The sequence below is a fragment of the Zootermopsis nevadensis genome, unplaced genomic scaffold (genome assembly GCF_977971745.1).
Source record: "Zootermopsis nevadensis isolate Lab colony 2312 unplaced genomic scaffold, Znev_1.0 Znev_ptg000010l, whole genome shotgun sequence".
Lineage (NCBI taxonomy): Eukaryota > Metazoa > Arthropoda > Insecta > Blattodea > Termopsidae > Zootermopsis > Zootermopsis nevadensis.
This window is the reverse complement of record NW_028259142.1, coordinates 16,952,153-16,973,748: the sequence shown is the minus strand read 5'-3', so window position 1 is coordinate 16,973,748 and position 21,596 is coordinate 16,952,153. Positions and strand designations below refer to the sequence as shown.

Genomic DNA, 21,596 nt, shown 5'->3' with positions numbered 1-21,596 from the left:
CTTCTAATAAAATTGTATTCTTTCCACAGGTAATAGAACATGGGCCCAAAAACTAAAATTTGATTGCACCGAATGTAACCGTGTGTTTGTGAATAAAACCAACTTGAGTATACATGTGCGGGATGCACATGGAGATGATCGTGGGCCTTTCAATTGTCCTCACTGCAGTAAGCTGTCTAAGAACAGAAGCAGTCTCCGTAACCATATATACTATACTCACAATGTCAGAGCCAAGGCAGTTTCAGAACAACAAGCGTATAAGTAGTATTAAGCACCATTACTACCATCTAACTGTAGTAGAGCGAAACACCTTCCTTGTTTCGTATTTAAAGTTTTGCTGCTCTTATCACTTTCAAAGTTATTTCCTTTGGTCACATTTGTTTGTATTTATGATTCTGAGTTGTCACAAGTTACAAGATACCGATTATTGGTAGTAGCTATTGATTTTTTTGTAAATTAGATACTGTACATCTGTGGGAGGTGAAGGTTTGTGCATGTTTGGTGGGTCTTGGAAACCGTATTCTGAGTTTCACAACAATAAATTTATATCTGCAAGAAATGAACATCAAGACCAATGAGATGCAAATTAGCAATTTTATTTAATGTTCACGTAAAGTAAGGGATTATATTTTACTGAATGGAACCAAAGTTTAAACAATTCAACATCTTCTACTGTTGGCCTTGCATTAAAAAGAATTAATCAAAACTCAGTCAGTAATTTTGGAGATGAAACCTGAAAACAATACATAATGATTAGGATTCAGAATTAATTCCAGAACATGATTTGTGCTTCTGTTTAAAAATTTGTTACACTTATAAAAAATTATTCTTCAGTTTTCACTAAAGTGATAAGCATATGCAGGAAACATAATAATTCATTTATCATGAACAGAATAAACTGTTTTTTAGTTCTGTAAGATATAATGCATATGAGAACATTGAAAGTAACTACTAGGGTAACTTCTTGGATATATATTTACAAGCTTTATATTATTATAAGTAATTTAGAAACAAGTCAATGGCTACAAATACTATATAATTCAATTCATTTCACATATATTTTGAAAAATACATGTTTATATGTGTACAATAATATAATTGATTTAACCTGTAATATTTTTATATCACAATATGCAATTGTCATTTAAAGAAGATATGTTGTACAATTCACATTGACTAGTCACAAAGAACACGAGTAGAAGGAAGGTACACTATAGTTATAGCAGTTCCTTATGTAGCTGTCAGACTGACAAACTGATCCTAAATGTTGATGCAATGAGAACAAGTTACATCTGCAATTTTTAAATACAGATTTATTACAAATATTGTTTGCAAGTAATGCCTTCATGTATGGCCTGTGATGATTACCTTTCTTAAATCTGCCCAACTATACTCCTCATATTTATATTACAAATAGAGTATACAGTACTCTTTTAAAAACTAATTTTGAACAAATAATGACAAACATTATATTAATGCCAAGTTACACAGTAAGTATAAAGTTTTGTTTTGTAATTAGGGAAGTAATTTAGTTCAGTAAGAATCCAAGTGAGGCATGTCTATTGGGATATAACGAAACTCTGGAAAATGGATTGACCAAACCATGGTCCATATTTATGGATGGACTTACACGAAGATTTTGCATTATGTTCCATCTTTACCAACTGAGCTTCATAACCTTAAAAATCATATTTATGAAGTCAGTGTGTGAATTTAACAAGAAAGCTTGAGATAAGTTCCTCCAGCACTTGGAATTCATATTAATTGTTTTGAATTAAATATATCTGATGTACTGTTTCTGTTCATATTAATATGATGTTCATTTGATTATTAGTGTTCAAAATAAATGTATACTCCACTTGCAACAATACTGTAAATAAGCATTGCAAAACATATCAAGAAAATTTTTTTCATTTCTGTTTCATATGTAAAAGAAAAGAAATGGATGTCACAATTACACTTCTACAAAAATATGGTGATAAGGGAATTTTTTTCATCATTTGAGTGACTACAGCCTCTAAAGTTAATATTATACACACAAAAATTCTTGAAGAGTGAAAAGTAATAAAAATCCTTGGAATCAGTTTTGAAAAATGCGTATTTTATGGTTCAACTTCAGCATAAAATGTTTTATGCTTAAACTTTTGTATAACTGACCCTGAACAAGTTATTATAAGTTTATGTTCATAGTGACACCTATCAGGCTCTTAAGTTCCACATTGCTGTCATACGAAGTCTGACACAAAAATAACGAGAATGATGCTGTAACTAGGCAAATAAACAGACCATATTTGATCTTGATCTATCCTCTACCAGTGGTGCAAGTTTCAACTTGATCACTTCAATCAGTAGCAATTTAGGAGTGTTTCTGTACAGTCGTTCTTTTACGCTTGGTCCGAAAATGTCAGGTCTTATATTGGAACAATGCGTTAACATAAAGTCTGACGTTAAACTCAATAAATCCAAATCGGAAAATTTTCAGTTATTGACTGAGGATTACAGTGAAGATTGTATGTCTCGTGCACGTATATTCCAATGGCACAAACGATTTTTGGAAGGCAGGGAAAGTGCGGAAGTTGATGAGCTCCCAGGTCGTTCACGCATATCAATTTTCTTCGATAACAAGGCTGTTGCGATGGCAAAGTGGCTTCCCAGCGACGGTAAATCAGCTATATTACATGGAAATCTTGACAAAATTTTGGACCAGATTAACGCGCCAGCCCACACAGCTTTGTCTGTGAAGCAGTTTTTAACCAATAAGACCACCCCTTCCTATTCATCACACCTGGCTCCCTGAGACTTCTTTCTTTTTCCAAAGAACAAATACGTGCTCAAAGGAACCTATTTTGAGGCGGTAGAAGCGGTCCGTACAGAAAATGATCAACGGCACTGCTATCAACAGTGGCAGCATTGTATGCGGCTGTATGTCAACTCCGAAGGGAATTATATTGAGGGCGATCACATTTAATATTTGTAATTATGGGAAAAAAAGAGTTATAGCACCAGTCTAGTTATTTTTGTGTGATAACTCGTACAAGAGGATTTCTACATTATTCTTTAGGTGTGTTACATTCTACACCACGAGGGAATTTCTTGCACAGGTATGTAGCTGCTTTTAAGGGACACTGGTGTCAGATTGGTTTGTATATAAGTGCAAGTGCTAATGTATATAAAGTTTATTACATGAGTGAAACATGGACATGAGCTAAGAAAAATTTAAGCAAATATCAAGCATTAAAGATGATGTTTCTATGGAGTATTAAAAAATAAACAAGGAGGGATAAAATCTAAAACTGCGACATTAGGCATGGCCTGAAATCGAGCTTGGTTCTTTTTACAACACCTCATAAGGTAAGATCTATAATAACTGATCCCTATTTATAATATTTAATTTCAATATAGGCCTATATGATTTTATTTTTAATTTACTGTAACTTGTAATTGCTTTTTTAATGTGTTCCTGTTGTCTGCTAAGACACTTGGAACCACTGAAAACAAACTTCCCATGGTAACCATATTGTATTAACCACTAGGAATGTTTTGCGTCACAGTGTGCTGAGAGTTGTGATGGCTTAAGTAGAATGGGAACAAAATCATCAACTCTTTGCTGTCTACATGTTTTGACACACAACATATTAACAAGTGTCATTTAATATTTTACAATTTAATAATACAACAGATTATACAGAATAAAGGAACATGATTTTCAAAATTTTAGACAGAGCATAACAAAATTCCATTTGTTTAAGTACATGACAAACCATTATGGCCAGTTTCAGTTGTATTGTTTAAATGTTAAGATTTCCACATTTGCTGGACAAAGCCCAACGATGGACAAGAAAAGGATTTCTGTGAATGCTGAGACAGTCCAGCAGAAAGAATTAAGAGCACAAGTACACTAATTATATTTACAATGTGTATTTTTAAATTTGAAAACTTGAAAGGCTTTTGTTGCCTCATAAGAGCTCAGCACAGTTACTTGTAGATAGCAGGTGTCCCAGTCAAAATCTTTCCCATTGCTAATTAGGCATTCTTAGTGCCAGTTTTCAGCTGCCAGCAGCTAATTTGTTTACTCCTGTTGTGGCTAAGATTCTGTTTGGGAGACAGTACTGTTCTTATTAAAGACAGCAATCATAGATGATCATAGCCATCCATAATACTCACAGGTGGTATGATCTAACCTGGTTGCTATTCACAATAACATGAATTTAAATTATGTAGTAATTGGTTTATGTGTTGACTGTAACATGGTTTGTCATATAACTATGCACATTCATTGCTGCCTGCAGCCATACACATGTGTACCAGGCTTTGAGTCATGACCTTCAAGCTGATTCATGTGAAGAAGTGTGGTTCAGGTTGGGGGCCCCAACTTGTACATACAATTTACAGCATTAGAAACCATGACTGAGTATCATTAGTGGACCAAGATTGGTCCATAGGTGTGATGCAGTCTGTGTGAAGATTTTGACCAAATTTTGATGCTAGAAACCTGTAAAAATCTTCAATCAAGAAGCATCATATGATACTCACATCAATAAAATTTATCTTATTGTACATTATACCAGCACATACATTTGTGCTACTTTTGCATGGTCCTTCTGGAAAGTTGCCCTGTTTCTTTCACAACTCGTGCAAAAGCTTCTCAGCTATTTAGTTGGCCCATTGGATTATACTGTGATCAGTATCATTGGTTGGCACATTGGGCCTATTTTGCTAAAAGATAACTCACCTGCATTCTAACTGAGAGAGGGATATGTACTGCTTGATCCTACTTAACATCACAGTAGCCCTTGTGATGTCTAGTGACACATTTTGTTGGCTTGCAGTTGTAAATGCTGCATATATGATGAAGCCTTGATCTCAAGCTCCCAGTAGCTTTTTGACAGTGTAACCAGGAACTGAGTAGAAGAAAAGCAACAACACAACTGCCAGAGCCAGCACAGCCAGGATCTTGAGGATGGCCCACTTGTAGTTATGCCACACAATGTACCGGATTGACTTCAGTGGATTCAGGAACCACATGAAGGATGCATCTGGCCGGCTGGTGAATACAATAACATTATACATATGCGTAGACACTAAATCCAAGGGTGGGCTTTTCAGAATGAGAATTATTTGTTGCTATCCTCAGTCCCTCCATAGAAATGTTGGCGTGCTACATTGAAATATGCCAGTACAGCTTTCTTCTGTGTCTCTTCCAATTCATGGTTCACAATCATTCTATAATTTTACATGTTATATCTATACAATTGAAAAAGTATCATTAAATAATCCAAGACTCAGATAACAAAAGATGAAGAGGAAGAAAGCAATGACAAAGTAGTAAAAGACAAGGAAGAGAAAATGACAGCAGCAATTGCAGTAATAATCAAATGAATTCTATACTTACCTAGGTTTGTCAAGAGGGTCAGGTTCATTGCGACCCAGTCCTGCTGGGTTCTTCTCTGCTTCTTCACGTGTTAGAAGATGAAGTTCAGCTTCTACCTTGCCCTGGTCCAGTTATAGTGGTATAAATCAACTGCTTTTTACAAAATTGTGATAATTTACCTTTTGTTCTCTTAAAATTATACTATAAATATGATTTGAGATCATAATAGCGATGAGGGTTAAGATTGTGGTCTTCTGGGTTATGACCTTATGTACTCTTAACAATGGTTATCAGCAATGTGGAGGAACATGCTACCTCATTTTCAGTGATGGGTGTAGTATATTTCTTCAAAACACTAGTAACCACTGACAAGACTACGTGGTGTCACAACCCAGAAAACACACACACATACAAACTATACACTCCTAGGAGTATAGAATTTTCAAAATATGTTATTTGATATTCTGCGTTCCTGATTGGCCTTGATATTTATTTACTGCAAATCTAAAGCATTACAGATATCACACCACAATGTTAACATTTTTTTTATTTTATTAAACGTTTACTAATCTTAGAATTGAACTAGTTAAAGATTGCAGATCTTAATGAGTTTTAAGATATAACATGTTGGCAGACACAATCTCTGCCAAGAATGCATACAAATTTATTAACTTGTCATGTGTTAGGAAACAGAAGAAAAAGAACATTACTGTCAAATCTTGGCACAAAAGCCAGTTACCAGACTGAGGTTTCACATGGTTTTCTCCAGTCTCTCCAGGCCTACTTAATATCATAAGACAGGCCAATACCACTTCCTTCCACATCTTTTCCAATTCATTATTCATGAATCATCTGATAATTTTATACTATAGGGTTAGGGCTGCTTACAGCATCATTAAGTAAATCACAAATAAATACATAAACATGAGGTACCAACCGTAAGCTCCATTTCTTCATTTTCTTTCTTCACATAGAATGGCCACCAGCCTTTCACCCTCTTCTGTTTGAAAATGTTCACCATTGGAACAGATCCAGTAGTACTGAGCATGTCTAGGGTGCATAGTTTGGAAGACTTTGCACCCCGAGGAAATCGATTCAAATCTAGTGTTATGGCACCTGCATTAGAACATTAGTAAAATTTCTGGTTAAACCATAGCTAATGCAGTTAAACCCAAGCTTCTCAGTGTGGAGGCTCAAGTTAATCTTGGGTGTACCATGTGAAACTTATGACAAAGGACCTAGGGAAAAGTTTTCTCCAAGTACCATTTTTCTCCCTGCTGTTCATCATTGCAACAATGCACCATACTCATCTGTCTCTATCTCTGGAGTATGTAAGAGACATAACCAGTGAGCATGTGCATGTGTTTTAAATTTGTTTAATGACATGTTCTAATATTTTGCCTTTTGCAAAATAAACAGAATAAATAAATAAATAAAGTTTAAATGTAATTTATATAAGACAGAGTTTAGAAGCGTAACACGTACCTAAGAAGTCATCAGCTGAGAAGTGGTCTGCATCCCATACCTGCAGCTCCAGACGGGCAGGAATTTTGCACTCTGTCTCATCCCAAGAGAAGAGAGACTCTTTCCTTGAGATCACTATTTTCTCTTCAGCTACCAGGTAGTCAAAGGGATAAATGAAGCGCCAGTTGAAGTTTCCCTCACCTGTCAGTGAGCGATAATGGATATCAGTACACTGACAATCTTCTGGTCCTTTGAGCCACCTGTATAAACAAGAAGTTCTGAGGAAAACTTATGATGCTTGAATTTGTATTATGATTCTAAGAGGAATTATGAATTACAGTTATATCTTTGTAACATGTACAAAAAGTTGTTTCTATCCATAAACTTGGCTTGATTTAAAATTATGTTTCTGCTCTTATGTGCTACCTAGCTAATAGTTCATGATATCCATAAAATAAAGGGCATGTATTTCTGACAATTTTACGAAGCTGTAGAATCATGGATTGAATCAGAATCCAGTACTCTGATGACCTCAAGGCAGAAATTTGTTTTGAATGCAATGTGATGTTGGTTTTCAGTATCTTAAATAGCAAGTCCTATTTGATTTTGAAGTTATAATACATGTAACACATATTAAAAATAAAATTTATTTTGGAAATAGCTACTGCATTATGTACCTTGGCAAGGTTTGTCTTGGGTACATAGAAGTAAATAACCTATAAAGTGGTGAATAGATGGAACAACAACAACAACAATAAACTAAATTGTTGCCCTCAGTGGACTAGTGGTTAGCGTGCTCGCCACTGGACCCAAGGTTTGCAGGTTCAAACCAGGCTGAGGTCAATGGATTTTTAAGGGTGATAAAAATCTGTAGCATAACTTCCTTCAGAGGGGAAGTAAAGCCAGCAGTCCCATGTTATAGATTTATGGCATGTAAAATAACCTTACGAGCATGAAACGAGATGTTTCATAAGCAAAATTCAGCAGTAATTTCTCACCCAAGCCTCTCACTACTAGATGGCTCTAGCAGACAAATCAGGATTGCGTATAAATTGTGCAGAGGCAGTCGGCTGGTCACTCACTATTCACAAATGCACGCTTCAAAGACTAGGAAAACCTCTGAAAAGGAGGTGGCGAAGACCCACAACTGGGTTGTAGAGCCAAGAAAGTAGAATAAGAAGAAGAAGAAGAAGAATAAACTAAATTACTTTCTTGAATGGCATTTAACCCATGTAAAACATTAAGATTTGCAAGAGCTGAAACTGCCACACTAAAGTAAATCAAATGGATACATCAGCACCCACCCTTTCACATATATGTCAGACATCTTTTCACCAGTGAAGAATGCATCATCCTCAAGCACTACTTCATCTGTGTTCCATATAATTATGCGCAGTTCGTATGACTTGGGCTTCCTAGGAGAGATGTCCAGAGCCGGTCCAGGAAGAGGCATGTCCATGGGGAACATATCTACCCACATCTCTAGCTTTCCCTACAACAACAACAACAAAAAACAACATCTATTCATTTATTAATGTATATTTACTCAATATATATAAACTCTGAAGTTATACCAGTTGTTTCTAAATGTGTCACTTGTGATGGGGGACCTTTTGGATTATTAAACTGAGTCACTTTCCAAGAATGTAAATTTGAAAATACTTCACCTAAATATGATGGTATAACTTGAGTAGTTGCTCTAGTGCCTGTGTGAAAATATCAGAGAGGAACAGTGATGTCAAGAAAGCTAACACCACAGCTTACACAGAGGGACAGGAGCAGAGTGAAGTGGTACTGTACAACAGCTCACGACATGTACTATCAATATAAAACTATTGTTCACAGATGGACCATGCTTTATCCTTGTTGTCTAAATAAGTTCAGTGCTTCTGTATAGAACAAACTGTTTCCACAATTGTAATTTTTACCGTGTAACTAAAATGTTCGTAGATAAAACAAAATGTTCCCAAACTATATTTAATTTTTCATTCTTACATCAATAACAGATATTGTGGTATCCAAGAAACACAGTGTATATCACTGATTCTACTGTACACCAGTTCACTTACTTTCAAATAATCACAATCACTGTGAAAAGAACTGCTCTTGTCACTTCTACTCTTACTGCCATTTGCATCAAGTTGAATCACTGTTTGTTTGACATTCTCTTTAATTATGCCAGAACAGAGACAAGTGACAGTAGATATAAAACAGAAAGACAAGAGTGGACACAAATATGACAAGTCCTTCTCCGTGGACAAAGAAGAATGTAGAAGGCTTTGTCACACAGTGGCCCAAAATGTTGGAAACATCAGTGAATAATGATGATACTTGAGTATGGATTATAAATTATTGTGAGAAGGAACAGAAGCATTAATGTAAAACAACTGACCTGTTCTATGCCAGGTTTTTCAGGGTTGTAGAGTGGTCTAGTTTCAATATGTTCTGGAACAAGTTGGCAACCAATTCGTGGGAACTCATGCCATCGATGAAGAACAGCTAGTGCCATGTGCTCCTCCAGACCTACATGTTGAAATGTCACAACATAAAGATGATCCTTGACATATTAATAACAAAAGTTGAAGGAAAGTAAAGAAAAATAAGCAATATGATTTCATTTCTAAAAGCAGATATGCAAAATTATAATCTGAAAACTGAAATATAATAACAAGTATGAAGAAGCTGATATTTGGTTCACCTTTGGTATTCAAATTGCAATCACTATCTTCTGCTTGTAGAAAGAAAGTCTGACGTCCAATTTTCACTTTACCATTGCTGTAAGATGGACCATCTATCTTCCCATCTTTACACAGTTTTGCAAGTATCTGAGTTGGTTTCATGGGGTCTCGCCATTGGTTATATCCGAAACTGTGTGAAGGAAATTTAGTGAGAGATGTACCATAACATACACTAGACTAAAACAAGATATGTTTATTTATCAATGTGAGTGATATGCAACAGAAAGTTTAATTGTTTTATAATACTTTATTAAAAAGTAAAATCTCTGTAACAAAGGTAACTTCATAATGTAGAAAATCTAATTTCAAATTGAACGTAATTTAAGTCTCTGGTAGTAGAAACAAAAGATTTAACACTGCTAACATCAAAGGCTGTCACTGGATATAATTCTTACAAAGTATTTTAATATGTAGCTTAATGTTATCTTCATATCTCCATTTCAGTCATCTAACTGGTTACTTTCCAAGAGGTTTATCAACCAAAGTGCTGTATTCTTTATTTGCCCCTATGTGTTACATTTCTCTTCACATGCACATTTGGATAGTATGTTGAACTAGGCCACAAGTATCCTTCCAAATCCATACCTTTTCATTATTCTTGACCATGTTTACATCTCTTTCAGTGCTATATAATCTTTGCTCTTGAAACTGATTCTGTGGTAGAAGCCAACTAGAAAGTTCAACACCACTAATACCTTAATACCAAAGCCTTCCACTGGATGCAGTTTTGGATCAGTAACATACATTCCACAACCTGTTATCCTCCTCACATGTTCTTTCTGGTCTTTGAATTGGCCTCTTTCTGTCATCCTATTTACATGCCCAGCCCATAATGTTCTCCAACATTTCAACATTCTAATACAGTACTAGGTAGCAGAACTCAGTAATATGAATATTAGTTCCTCTGATATCTATTTATTATACTATTCTGTATCTGTAAGTAAAAAAATATATATATCACTCACTCTTCATATTTGCGAGCAATGCCACATGTGGCTCTGTGACGACTGTAGAACCGGTTCTCCAGATCAATGCGAGTCTCACCTATCATGTCATCTGAACCAACCAAATCCCAATCCAGAATCTGTACTGTGAGCATGGAGTCCTGAGGGAATGTTGCTTCAATTTCAAAACATCTGCAGAAAAGGAACAAAATGTCATTATTTCATAAGGAGATTGTTACTTTATGAAACTTCTGATCAGATTTAGTGTGTAAGTTTTAAGCTATTAAACAATAACATCTTATTGTAAGTCACTAAATATCTGACACAATCAACAATGGTTTTTGATTAGAGGGACCAAAAATTTGTTTAAAAAATTCTGAAATATCTGTTAAAGTGTCAAATAAGAATGAATAAATAATTAAGGAAAATTTGTATATTGAAAATCTGCCAATATTTCCTTAAACATTTATAATAATCAGTGCTATGAGCTATGTAGCTCTTGGTTTCGTTTTTTAAACTTTGTTCACTCTGAAATATTAATTATTGCATAAGAAATAATTTTAAACAGTGTAAAACATCAGTCATTGGACAACTAGACAAGTTATCATACCCCAGTTTTCATGACATACTCATCAGTTTGTTTGGCACAGCATGTGTGTGGCTGCATGATCATGCCACAGATTACATAATGTGTAAGCGAATGACAATGAGTCTCACCAATCAGCACCAAATACATTGTTTCCTGCTGCTTTCCCTTACAGACTTTGATGTCAAAATTATTTGCTGATACTCATACATAAGAACAGACTGCATAAAAATGAGTAGGGAATTATTTTTATTAAATTTCATAATGAAAACAAATAAAATGTGAAATAAGTTATAGTGTAAAAACATGCTCTGGTTCTGAAAAATATATAAAAACAAATATTTTCTTGGAGTTTGAAATGTTTTTGCACAGGTGTATATAAATCTATGAAAACAGAAACTTTTTCTTGGAGTTTGTAATGTTTTTACACAAGTGTATCTAAATGTAACTCACTTGCCAAATACAGGGTTCAGTTGCTTAGAGATGTAATGTTCCTTGTCACTGATTCTCTTGGAGCCAAGTTGCAGTACAACATAAGGATCTGCTTTGCCATTTAGGTCCATTGGATGCAAGTCATTTGCCTTCACTACATACACACGCACCAGAACATGAATGGGGTCATTGGATGGGAGACCTTGGAAAAACCCATACTGTGGGTCAAATCCCATAATTGTGTGGTCCTCAATGTCTTTAGGCAATGGCCATTTGTAGACTTTAATAGCACCCTGCACATGGGATAATGTAACATGTTAGTTGGAGGTGAGATAGAAAAAGTAAATTTAAGTTTCTGAAATGAGGTTCTTGAGACAAGTTGGTAAGGTGAGGTTATTAGAAAAACAGCAAATCAAACACACAAGGAAACAACTGTATTTTAATTAAGGGGATAGAAGACATATGACATAACTTGACTGATCACATTTAAAGAACAGAAGCAGAAAGACATGTAGAACAAACATTAATATATAAACTACAAGGAAGAAGGTATTTAGGAAGATCCTACAGAGATGGACAGATTAATTACAGCAATTTGGAACTTGTACAAGTCAGAAGATCTAATCTATAGCACTAAAGAAGATGCATACATATGGTTGTCTTCTGTTGCAGAGCTGTGTAGTCTGATGGAAGTTTACCAATGTTTCAGAGTTTTTTGCTGCCTCCATCATTTACCCTGATGATGGAAGCAGCAAGGACCTCTGAAATGTTGGTAAAGTTCTACCAGACTACACAGTACTGCAACTCAGAAGACAACCATCTTTGGACTCGCTGCCACGAAAACCTCAAATATAACACAAAAAAGAAGAGATGTTTTACTATGTGTTTGGTACTACAGTGGGTTAAGCTATGATGAATATATGACTGAGTAAACAACATTCTGTAAACTTGCCTTGAATGTTCCTACAACTCTGCTGTCATCTTCCACATCATCTCCACTTTTCTTGCCTCGATATAGTTCAAATGTTTGTAGCCATTCTTTGAAGCCATTGTATTCTTGTTGAATTTCTAACTCACTGGGATAGATCTGTAGGATTCAGAGTATATGTTACATTTGTAATATTTTAAATTTATTTTCAAATTATAAAAAGACCTGTAAGCCTAGGTATTAGTGACATAAGCCATGACTGAACTAGAATTCATTTGAATACTAAACTTATATGCTAATTATTAGATCATTGGTTCACCATCTGCCTAAGACTTTATACTTATCTATATGCTCCCAAGTAGGATCTGTAAATGAAGATAACTTAGTCTAAACATATAAAATAAGAGACAGAGTGAAGTTTTAAAAGTGAACTCTGTGAGTACTAACTTCTTTGAAATATGCAGAAATAATATAATATTCAAACTTTTATCTGCAATCCTGACATGGGGCAGTGGAGAGGCTGAGTCTGTGACCTAACTCTGATAGCAAAGTACTCACTCCTTAAAGTATGTACTACAAATTTTTCTGTCTATTACAGTTGCATCTTATCATGAAAAATTTCTATTCAAGTTTTCTAAACTTCTGGTTTTATTTCAAGTTCTCACAGTGATGAGTGTGAAGATGACTGTCTTCTAGGATGTTGTGCCATGTAGTTTGAGAAAAATTTAGAAATGTTTCAGACAAGCTTACTGCTTCCATCATCAGGGTAGTTTCCCATCCCAGAAGACATTCATCCTCTTAAATTTCTTATGTAACAGAATATTATGGTAATTTAAACACTAAAATAAAATAACCTTCATGAGTGCAGTTTTTTGTTCTGTCCTTCTGCGCATGCTCTTTGGACTGAGTCGAGCAACCAACTTAGCAGTTGTAGATACACCTTTCAGAGTATGTTTTTTCTTCTCGACACTCTTTTCACTCCCAGTCCACGATAGCTCACGCTTTGGTTCCTGCATTACTGCTGTTCCAGTGGCTCCAAGGTTGTCTTCAAGGTAGATGGGCAGCACACCATTCTGCTGGTTTAGCATCTGTGCTATCTCCTTGCGTGCCTCTTTGCTTTCCTGGAAAGAAGGATTACTGTAACTTTATGATTGGTTGTCTTTTATTTCAGAATACTTTATCTTCCGGTGTCTTAACTAAACACAAAGTTCAAAGCATCAGGATATTTACCTCAATCATTGCTTCTATGGATGCAAAGTACTTTGTCCACCAATCCCAACTTGATTCATCATTGTCTGCATCCTCTGATAAACTCTGTTTCCGCTTCTTGTTGGCTTCAGTCTTTAGCTCCTTCTTACTAGCAGGTTGTCCTGTCCCCTAAAAAGTATTTGTGTCATTACATTTTTAGAAGAGAAGTTTCTGCGGTAAGGAAACCAAACTATATATCAACTGCAAAGTTGATTTGAGAGCCTTAAGAAACATTGTTTTTTTTTAAATTTACTTCCTCAAAAATCATAGCCTGTACTCTGGAGATAACTCTTCTTCACATTTTTTTTCTTAATATTGCAGCAAACAGCATTTAACATTTATCATGCCATGAATGAAAAACATCATCTTCAAATTGGTGCCCCTCTTTTGTGTATGTATGGTGGTTGTGTAGTATTGTCAGTAAAAACAATCATTCCGTGACATTTCCTGATACTTTTAAGGCAATCATATGTAGGCAACATGCAAAGTGTTTTATTTGCACAGTTAGTAGCTCAGGTTAATAATGTGATGATTAATCAGTAATGAATTGGAAAGAATACAGAAGGAAGAAGGCATGGCTTACGAGAAGGTACTATCCTGGAATTTATCTGAGCAAACTTAAGAAAACCACAGAAACCCTTAGCCAGGACAGTGGTCTCTGGGTTTAAATTTGGACCACAGCCCTCCTGAATATGAAGCAACAATATTAACCACTCAGATACAACATTAAGTTCATGCAATACTACAGGAAAGTAAATTGTTATATTTTTTTTGTGCTCCTTATAGGCATAGGTTCTTTCCCTGGTAAGCAAGTGCTCTTCTTCTCTTATTCAATTATTTATATTTATCACATTAAATTTTTTACAATTAAGTTTTAAATAGTAATGAAATTTTTAATTGGGTTTAGAGCCTGTTGTTTTAAGTCTTTATCCTCTTTTACCCACAGGTGTCAAGGTGCACATTCATTCATTTAATCCTATTAGACATTTGGTAGGATTTCTTGGACGAGTGATAAGCCTGTTGCAAGGCCTCTACTGACACAGGACAACACAACACAGAAAGACGCGGACAAACATCCATGCCTTGAGTGGGATTCGAACCCACAGTCCCAGTGCCCAAGTGCACGAGGCCTATGCCTCAGACCGCGTGACCACTGCGGCCGGCTTAGAGACTGATGCAGAATATAAATGCAGAATAAACTGAATTCAAAGTATTACTCACATAGTTCAAGGTGATTGGTGTGTTCTTTGGCAACAAAGGACTCACTTCCCTACTATCACTGTCAACAACAATATAATTTCCAGGTGCCATTTGATTTGGATCATTGGGATCTAAGTCTGAAAATTAAACAATGATCAGTTCAGTCTGTTTCAGTCATACCATTAATATGAAATTATTATCATTATCACTGCCATATATAAATATGTAAACACTTGAATTATAACGCCTGTGCATATAAAGTATGACAGTTAACACTTTAAAGCCTACTGGTAACTATATGTACCACCTGTTTCGACAATAATTTTGCATTTTTCCCAGAGAGTGTATTTCTCAGTTTTATGTGATTCCCAGAGTAAACAGTGACTACTTCCAAAAATACTGCTCACAAATTGATATTTGTTATGGTGAAGAGTTGTGTTTTCTTTGTGATACAGTCTTAATTATTAAATATTATTTAGACAAGCTTTAGGTTAAATGAATATACTGTGCTCTTGTGCAGAAACTGGCAAAACCAGTCAAAATATTATTTTATTTTAAATGGTTTGACATATTTTAAATAACATCTTGTTCAGGTAGTACACAAAAAAGACACCATTAATTATGTTCTTTAAAATAACTTTACTGAAGTGGATCCATTCAATTTTGGTTTCACAGTAATACCATTGAATTATGAACATGTGCATACATACACTAATTTTAATTCATTTTAAAAATAAAGGAGTGATGCTCATTATAAAATAAGGTTCTTTTATATGCCATAAATCTATGACATGGGACCACCAGCTTTACTTCCTCTCTGAAGGAAGTTATGCTACACATTTTTGAATTGGGTTTGAACCTGCAAACCTTGGGTCTAGTGGCAAGCACACTAACCACTAGTCCACCAAGGGTGACCTCTTTTTTTACTTATAACTGTAAAAAAATATGTAATGAAACAATATATAATCTGAAGAAGCTGTATAAATGGAATAAAGTTATGTATATACTTACTCTGTAGTTGCTGCAAGGGCTTATTTTGTTCCTCAGCTTCTTTCTCGTGCTTTGTCATTGGCACATACATATATTTGTGTATAGAATTTATCATGTGCGTACCCACTAATGTATAACGACCAAAACTCCTGCAGTCTACAGCTCGTATTGTTAGAGGAGGTCTGTATAGTTCCTGTTCTGGCAGTTCCTGCAACAAATAAAATATGAACCCACTCATGTGAAATAAGTCAATTTTGGAATTTGGTTAGAAAAATTCTTGATAGTCACTTATATTAGCAGTATTTCTATTTTTTAAAATGGTATTAGTAAGTCAGTAATATTTTCCCATTTTTATTTTCGTAGGACAATCATGGAGCAATCATAAAGATAAGTAAAAATTATGTAAATGCACATTTAAATATAAATTACAGATTACAGCATGTTTAAAGAATAATGTGTTTTTTAAGTTATGCCATTGTATTTTTATAAACCCTTTTATGTGGAGAGCCAATTTCACAGATATTCAAATGACACTGTAAAAATTCTTTGTTTTCCTTATTGTTAGGAAGTTAAAAAGTTATGTTAACAACATTTCTAACAAGGCTTTGCCAGAGATCAATTGGCTAGTTGCTGACTTCTCACTGTAGGAGTCTAGGTTAAATACAAGGGCATTCCACATGTGATAGTTGAAGGACAAAGTGACATGTTACTTTGTCCACTTCCTTTAACAATCACATTACACCAATGCCCATACCTCAGTAATTTACCTTCATCATCAGGGCAAGGTACAATAGACCCATTTGAGTCTGAAGTAGCAAGGGACTTTGTACCACCCCACTCATATCACTATCACATTTATAATAATGTAAATAGCTTACTAGTTCTAGAAACTTGACTGGTGTGCTGAAGTTGGGATTCTTCTTGGCATTTTGAATTACAGATGAATATAGAATGTGTCCTGCACATTCAATGTCCACTCTTGGTTTGTCTACTGTCATAAGATGTATCCGCTTCAAATCACGAAGACCCCAGAAGAGCACTTCAATCCTGTGAGTGAAACATAGAATTATAAATTTAAGGCTGTGCAGTTTTAAGTTACTGGACTAATTTAATAATAAAATATATTACTTTCATTTGCCAGGGGAGACAGTTCATGAAAAAGTTACACTACAACTAGAACAACTGTTTTAAATGTCTAATGAAACACCTTAAGTGAAAATAAAATTACTACATACCCAAGCCTTTGATGGCTGTATTGTAAATGTTGGAATGTATGACCCTTAAACTGTGCTCCCAGTTTGTATTACCTGTCCAGTTACAATCATTCCCACATCACATACAAAAGAATGATGGGAATCAGGAGGCCTCTGTCATTCTGTGGTGGGGAGTGGGGCAAAGATTATTTTTGAAAATTATAGTGAACATCACACAGAAAGCAATCATTTCTTTGTTTTATGGGAAAGGCATGTCATATCTTGTTCACATCCCCATTCATTCTGATTTTGTTAGAGGCAGGCACATATAAATTTTTTTTCCCAGTTATATGTTTAAAGAATTTGTAGAAGGTGACAAATATTATGGATAAGAAAACACTACTTCTATGTAATACTTATAGGGACTGCTTTTAAAAATTATATATAATATTTTTAAATTGTAATAACATATGAAGAGTAATACATGTTAATTATCATCTATCTTATTAGCATATAAAAATAAAATGATCAAGCTTATGTAAGATTTGAGGTTTTCACAACGGTGAGTATGAAGATTTCTGTCAAGCTTACTCTGAACATATAAGTTATCAGTCCTTTTCAAGGTTAGTGATACTCATCTTTCACATGCTGTCTTAATATGACAAATATGTGCACCTGTATTGAAATAATGTTCCACTGCATCACAGAGTTAAATGCAGATACTTCTACTATTACCATCCTCCTTAAAAATTTATGGCATAATTGTCATACATTATAAAAGTACTGTGTTGCACTCTGTCCTCTACTTGAAGCAGATTACTAAAGACAACTTCTGAAACATCATGTGTATTAAATATACTTTAGAGCAGAGGTTCTCACCCTTTTTTGCGGGCGTACCGCTAATTCTAATTTAACACATTAAATATACCACTAACCAAATGTGTTCAGGGAAAATTTATTTATGTTAATATTATCTTTTGATTTTCCTACTTCGTTCATGTACCACTCAACTTTGGCTCACGTACCACCAGTGGTATGCTTACCATAGGTTGAGAAACGCTGCCTTAGACAATAGCCATTGTCCAACATAAAATTCTTATAATGAATCAATTGTAGTTACAAACCTTTAGAGAATAATTTCCATACAATATAATAAATGCAACCATAAAATCCTTAGTGGATATTTAAGTATTTTCCCATCCAAAGACCAAGGATTTTAACCCAAGACAGTTAACATGGTGCTTTCAAATGGTATTCTAATATCTGTTACATGATATATCACACATACAGCCATAATGACATATATTTTACTTCACTAACATTGTAAAGCTAACATGACTCCAGAACACCAAAACAATTGCCTTCATTACCTGTATTTGGCTAGTGTGGGGCGAATTCCTCTTGGAACAGGAAGCATAGGTCCTGTGTTTGTCTCAACAGTTGCATTTAACAATTGCTTTGGCTCAGGTAGTGATGGCAGGCCAGCTGCATCAGATGGTGCTTGCAACTGTAGTATAGACAAAAAACAAATAAATAAACACCTTGGCTAGTCTGGATGTGCCAGTATTATGATAAAAACATGTTGTACTATTATTTTATGCCGTCAGGGAACATAGATGCTTCCCTGCCTTCAATGGCTTTAAAACAAGTGTTATAACTCACCTGTAGCAGTTCAAATGTAGCAAGTAGCTCTCCTGCATGGTCTGGTCCTCGTGTAAGCTCAAACCACTCGAGGGAGGGAGGAAAATGTGGTTTGGCATATGGTTCCTCTGTTAGCTTCACATGTGTTTTAGCCACTGTTCGCCCAATAAACTCTGATTTACCCTATGAAATTATGCAAATTATAAAGTTAAAAGTCTGGTGTGTTGTTAATCTTGAAGTACAGTAAAACCTGTCTAAAATAGAACCATGATGAAAGAATCCTTACTTTATAAAAGATTTTCTGATCTTGAGAATAAAGATGCAAATCAGTTCAATAAATGAAAACTGTTTAATGAAGAAAAGTAAAGGAAAGCAAGAATTTAAGGAACAAATTGTCTATCTGGATATTCACGTAATCCTAAATATATTCCTATTGCAAATTGGAATCAATTAAGCCTGACTGTTGAAAATAATTTTGGAATAGCTTTAATGGGTCGCTGGAAGACGCAACAGATGAAAAAAATTACCATATATTACTCATGTTCCTTGAATTATATTGTAAGAAGTTCTCACTGTATTAATATTTAATGCTTCTATCTCTGTGTATAAACACTTTGATTTCATGTACAATTTTCTGTTTAAAAATCAGCAGTCACAAAAACAAGATATACACATAATTTAAATATAAAATAAAACTGATATTTCACACAATTTAGTTTTGTTTTTTCTGTCACAGAATGTTGTTATAATAGATGCAGCTTTAAACATTTGAAATGTATTCATCTTTAACTGTCATGTTGGATAATGAGATTTAAATTGAAGATTTCCGTCTTCTGGGTTGTTGCGCTGTGTAGTCTGGTCGATGTTAACCAACGTTTCAGAGGTCATCAGGATGACGGAGGCAGTATGACCTCTGAAACGTTGGTTAACATCGACCAGACTACACAGCGCAACAACCCAGAAGACGGAAATCTTCATACTAATTCATCGGCCTGATGACGGAGGCAGTATGACCTCTGAAACGTTGGTTAACATCGACCATACTACACAGCGCAACAACCCAGAAGACGGAAATCTTCATACTCACCGCTGTGAGAACCTCAAGTCTTACGAGATTTAAATTACTGATTCTTGGTTTACCTCATGACACATTTTGGACTGCTTACATTAATGCAGCGTCATTAGGCTGTCTTGTAGATGATGAAATGGAAAAGATATGGGAAGAAGTTATTGTGGTCTATTTTTAGATAATCTTCTGACTTTTGCTGGAGGATCTATAGAAAACCTATCATTACTGCCAGCTTCCATGCTGAGATTTTAACCTGGAGGTCTGAATACTAAAAAAGAATGCCAGTCACTACTCCAAAACATTTTGCACAATCACATTGCTGTGTAGTGAATCTTGAATGCAATACTATGAAGGTAATTCTTTTAGTTATAACTAAATAAGAAAATGTCCACTGTGTTACACACCACTTTGTCCTGATCAAAAATCTCAATGATGATGGAAGGTGGATCAGACTTGATTTCTTCCTTCGTTCCGTAGATAAGAATGTCATCAAAGATAAGCAACTCATCCCATGTGGGACTCAGAGTTTCATCAATCACCTGAGTCACCTTGCAGTACTCGCCAATGATGACTCGGGCAAATGGGTCTGACAATCCAGATGCATCTGACCCAATTAGTGAACGTGCTTGATATATGTGTGCACGCAGTTGAAATAGCTGGAATAAATTGTGTTTGTGTATTAAATTAAATAATCCAATGTCTGTTTCTTATTAAGTGTCTATTATATGCAGTGACTATAATGAAAGCACAGTAGCAAGTAATCCACAGAAAGACATACGTTTGATCTTGCATGAAACATATGCAATTAATGACATTGTTAAAGTATCTGTATACAAGGTAAAATGTTTTTGTAATAAATTGTATAGGTAATTTAAGTATTTTCAGTACCAAACTTGGCTATTTGCTGACTATGCATGCAAGTTCTGATCTCTAATAAGTCTCAATAGCCAGCATGATAATGCTGTGTATTGCAATGCTGTTGCCATACGAGCAAACCTTTATTCTTAATATATAACTACTTTACACTGCTGCATACATGTTTTTCTGTGTAGTGAATCGCAGATGGCGGAAGTGCACGAGGTCGCTCAGCATTTCTAATCTCATGAGACACCTCATAGCCTTTGGGTAGACCATTGACAAAGTTCTTTTTGTGTTTGATGAGCCCCAGCCACATATAAATTTGAAGTTTGGCCTGGATTGTCCATCCACTAGGCCCCATGCCTCGTTTCCCTGGCAGCTGCATAACAAGTACATCACAGTAAGTGTTTGGAAAATATCTTACAAATTGTGACAAATTCAGCACATTGGGAATCTGTGCTAGTGGAAATATGTGCAGTAATAAATCACTACATTGTTAAATTTTAATTTATGATACCCAGTAGCCAAAACAAAAAGGGAGTATCCATCAAAAGTTATTTATGAATCAAAAAATGGTGGAAAAGTGTTTGTGACTTATACCAAAGGCTCACCTACATTTCCTTTGGACACTATGGTAAATAATAAAAATATCAAGTATGCCAGTCTTTCAGCAGTAATGCTGCTGTATGGACTTGCAGGTGTATACCAACATTTAGCCCCGAAGATGGAGTAAGTGTGTTTCTCAAAAATGTTGGTTATCAACCTTCCTACAAGTCCACATGACATTATAACTCAGAAGGCCAACATCAGTATTTTCACTGCCATGAGAATTTCAGATATATTAAAAAATGTTTTGTATGCAAATTATAAATGTAATTGGATCTACATTCATTTGCTCAAATTTATAAATTCTTCCATATACTGTGCCATTTTT

At 35.1% G+C, this 21,596-nt stretch overlaps 2 protein-coding genes across 9 annotated transcripts in view; one reads left to right on the top strand and one right to left on the bottom strand.

Moving 5' to 3' along the window:
* The window catches only part of LOC110835836 (uncharacterized), a 68,998-nt gene extending 53,077 nt beyond the window's left edge, over positions 1-15,921 (top strand). The window contains exons 8-10 of one of the 4 annotated variants that reach the window (XR_015534585.1): positions 30-3,101; positions 4,830-5,047; positions 14,658-15,921. The gene's annotated coding sequence lies outside the window, so the exon portion shown is untranslated. Of the gene's footprint in view, positions 1-29; positions 5,048-5,396; positions 5,511-14,657 lie in introns of all 4 variants that reach the window. The other 3 variants (XR_015534584.1, XR_015534583.1, XR_015534582.1) reach the window with 3 other exon arrangements.
* The window catches only part of LOC110835822 (otoferlin), a 78,439-nt gene continuing 57,418 nt past the window's right edge, over positions 576-21,596 (bottom strand). For 2 of the 5 annotated variants that reach the window (XM_087346634.1, XM_087346633.1), the window contains exons 18-36: positions 20,841-21,041; positions 20,209-20,460; positions 18,757-18,918; positions 18,465-18,601; positions 16,780-16,948; positions 15,923-16,109; positions 14,933-15,048; positions 13,694-13,840; positions 13,318-13,584; positions 12,488-12,622; positions 11,557-11,828; positions 10,539-10,709; positions 9,534-9,703; positions 9,228-9,358; positions 8,140-8,327; positions 6,857-7,095; positions 6,309-6,487; positions 5,393-5,493; positions 1,016-5,044 (exon numbers count right to left, since the gene is read on the bottom strand). In XM_087346634.1, coding sequence (XP_087202760.1) covers positions 4,864-5,044; positions 5,393-5,493; positions 6,309-6,487; positions 6,857-7,095; positions 8,140-8,327; positions 9,228-9,358; positions 9,534-9,703; positions 10,539-10,709; positions 11,557-11,828; positions 12,488-12,622; positions 13,318-13,584; positions 13,694-13,840; positions 14,933-15,048; positions 15,923-16,109; positions 16,780-16,948; positions 18,465-18,601; positions 18,757-18,918; positions 20,209-20,460; positions 20,841-21,041 — 3,405 coding nt within the window. In that variant the 3' untranslated portion in view covers positions 1,016-4,863. Of the gene's footprint in view, positions 734-1,015; positions 5,045-5,392; positions 5,522-6,308; positions 6,488-6,856; positions 7,096-8,139; positions 8,328-9,227; positions 9,359-9,533; positions 9,704-10,538; positions 10,710-11,556; positions 11,829-12,487; positions 12,623-13,317; positions 13,585-13,693; positions 13,841-14,932; positions 15,049-15,922; positions 16,110-16,779; positions 16,949-18,464; positions 18,602-18,756; positions 18,919-20,208; positions 20,461-20,840; positions 21,042-21,596 lie in introns of those variants that run through there. The other 3 variants (XR_015534581.1, XM_087346635.1, XM_087346636.1) reach the window with 3 other exon arrangements.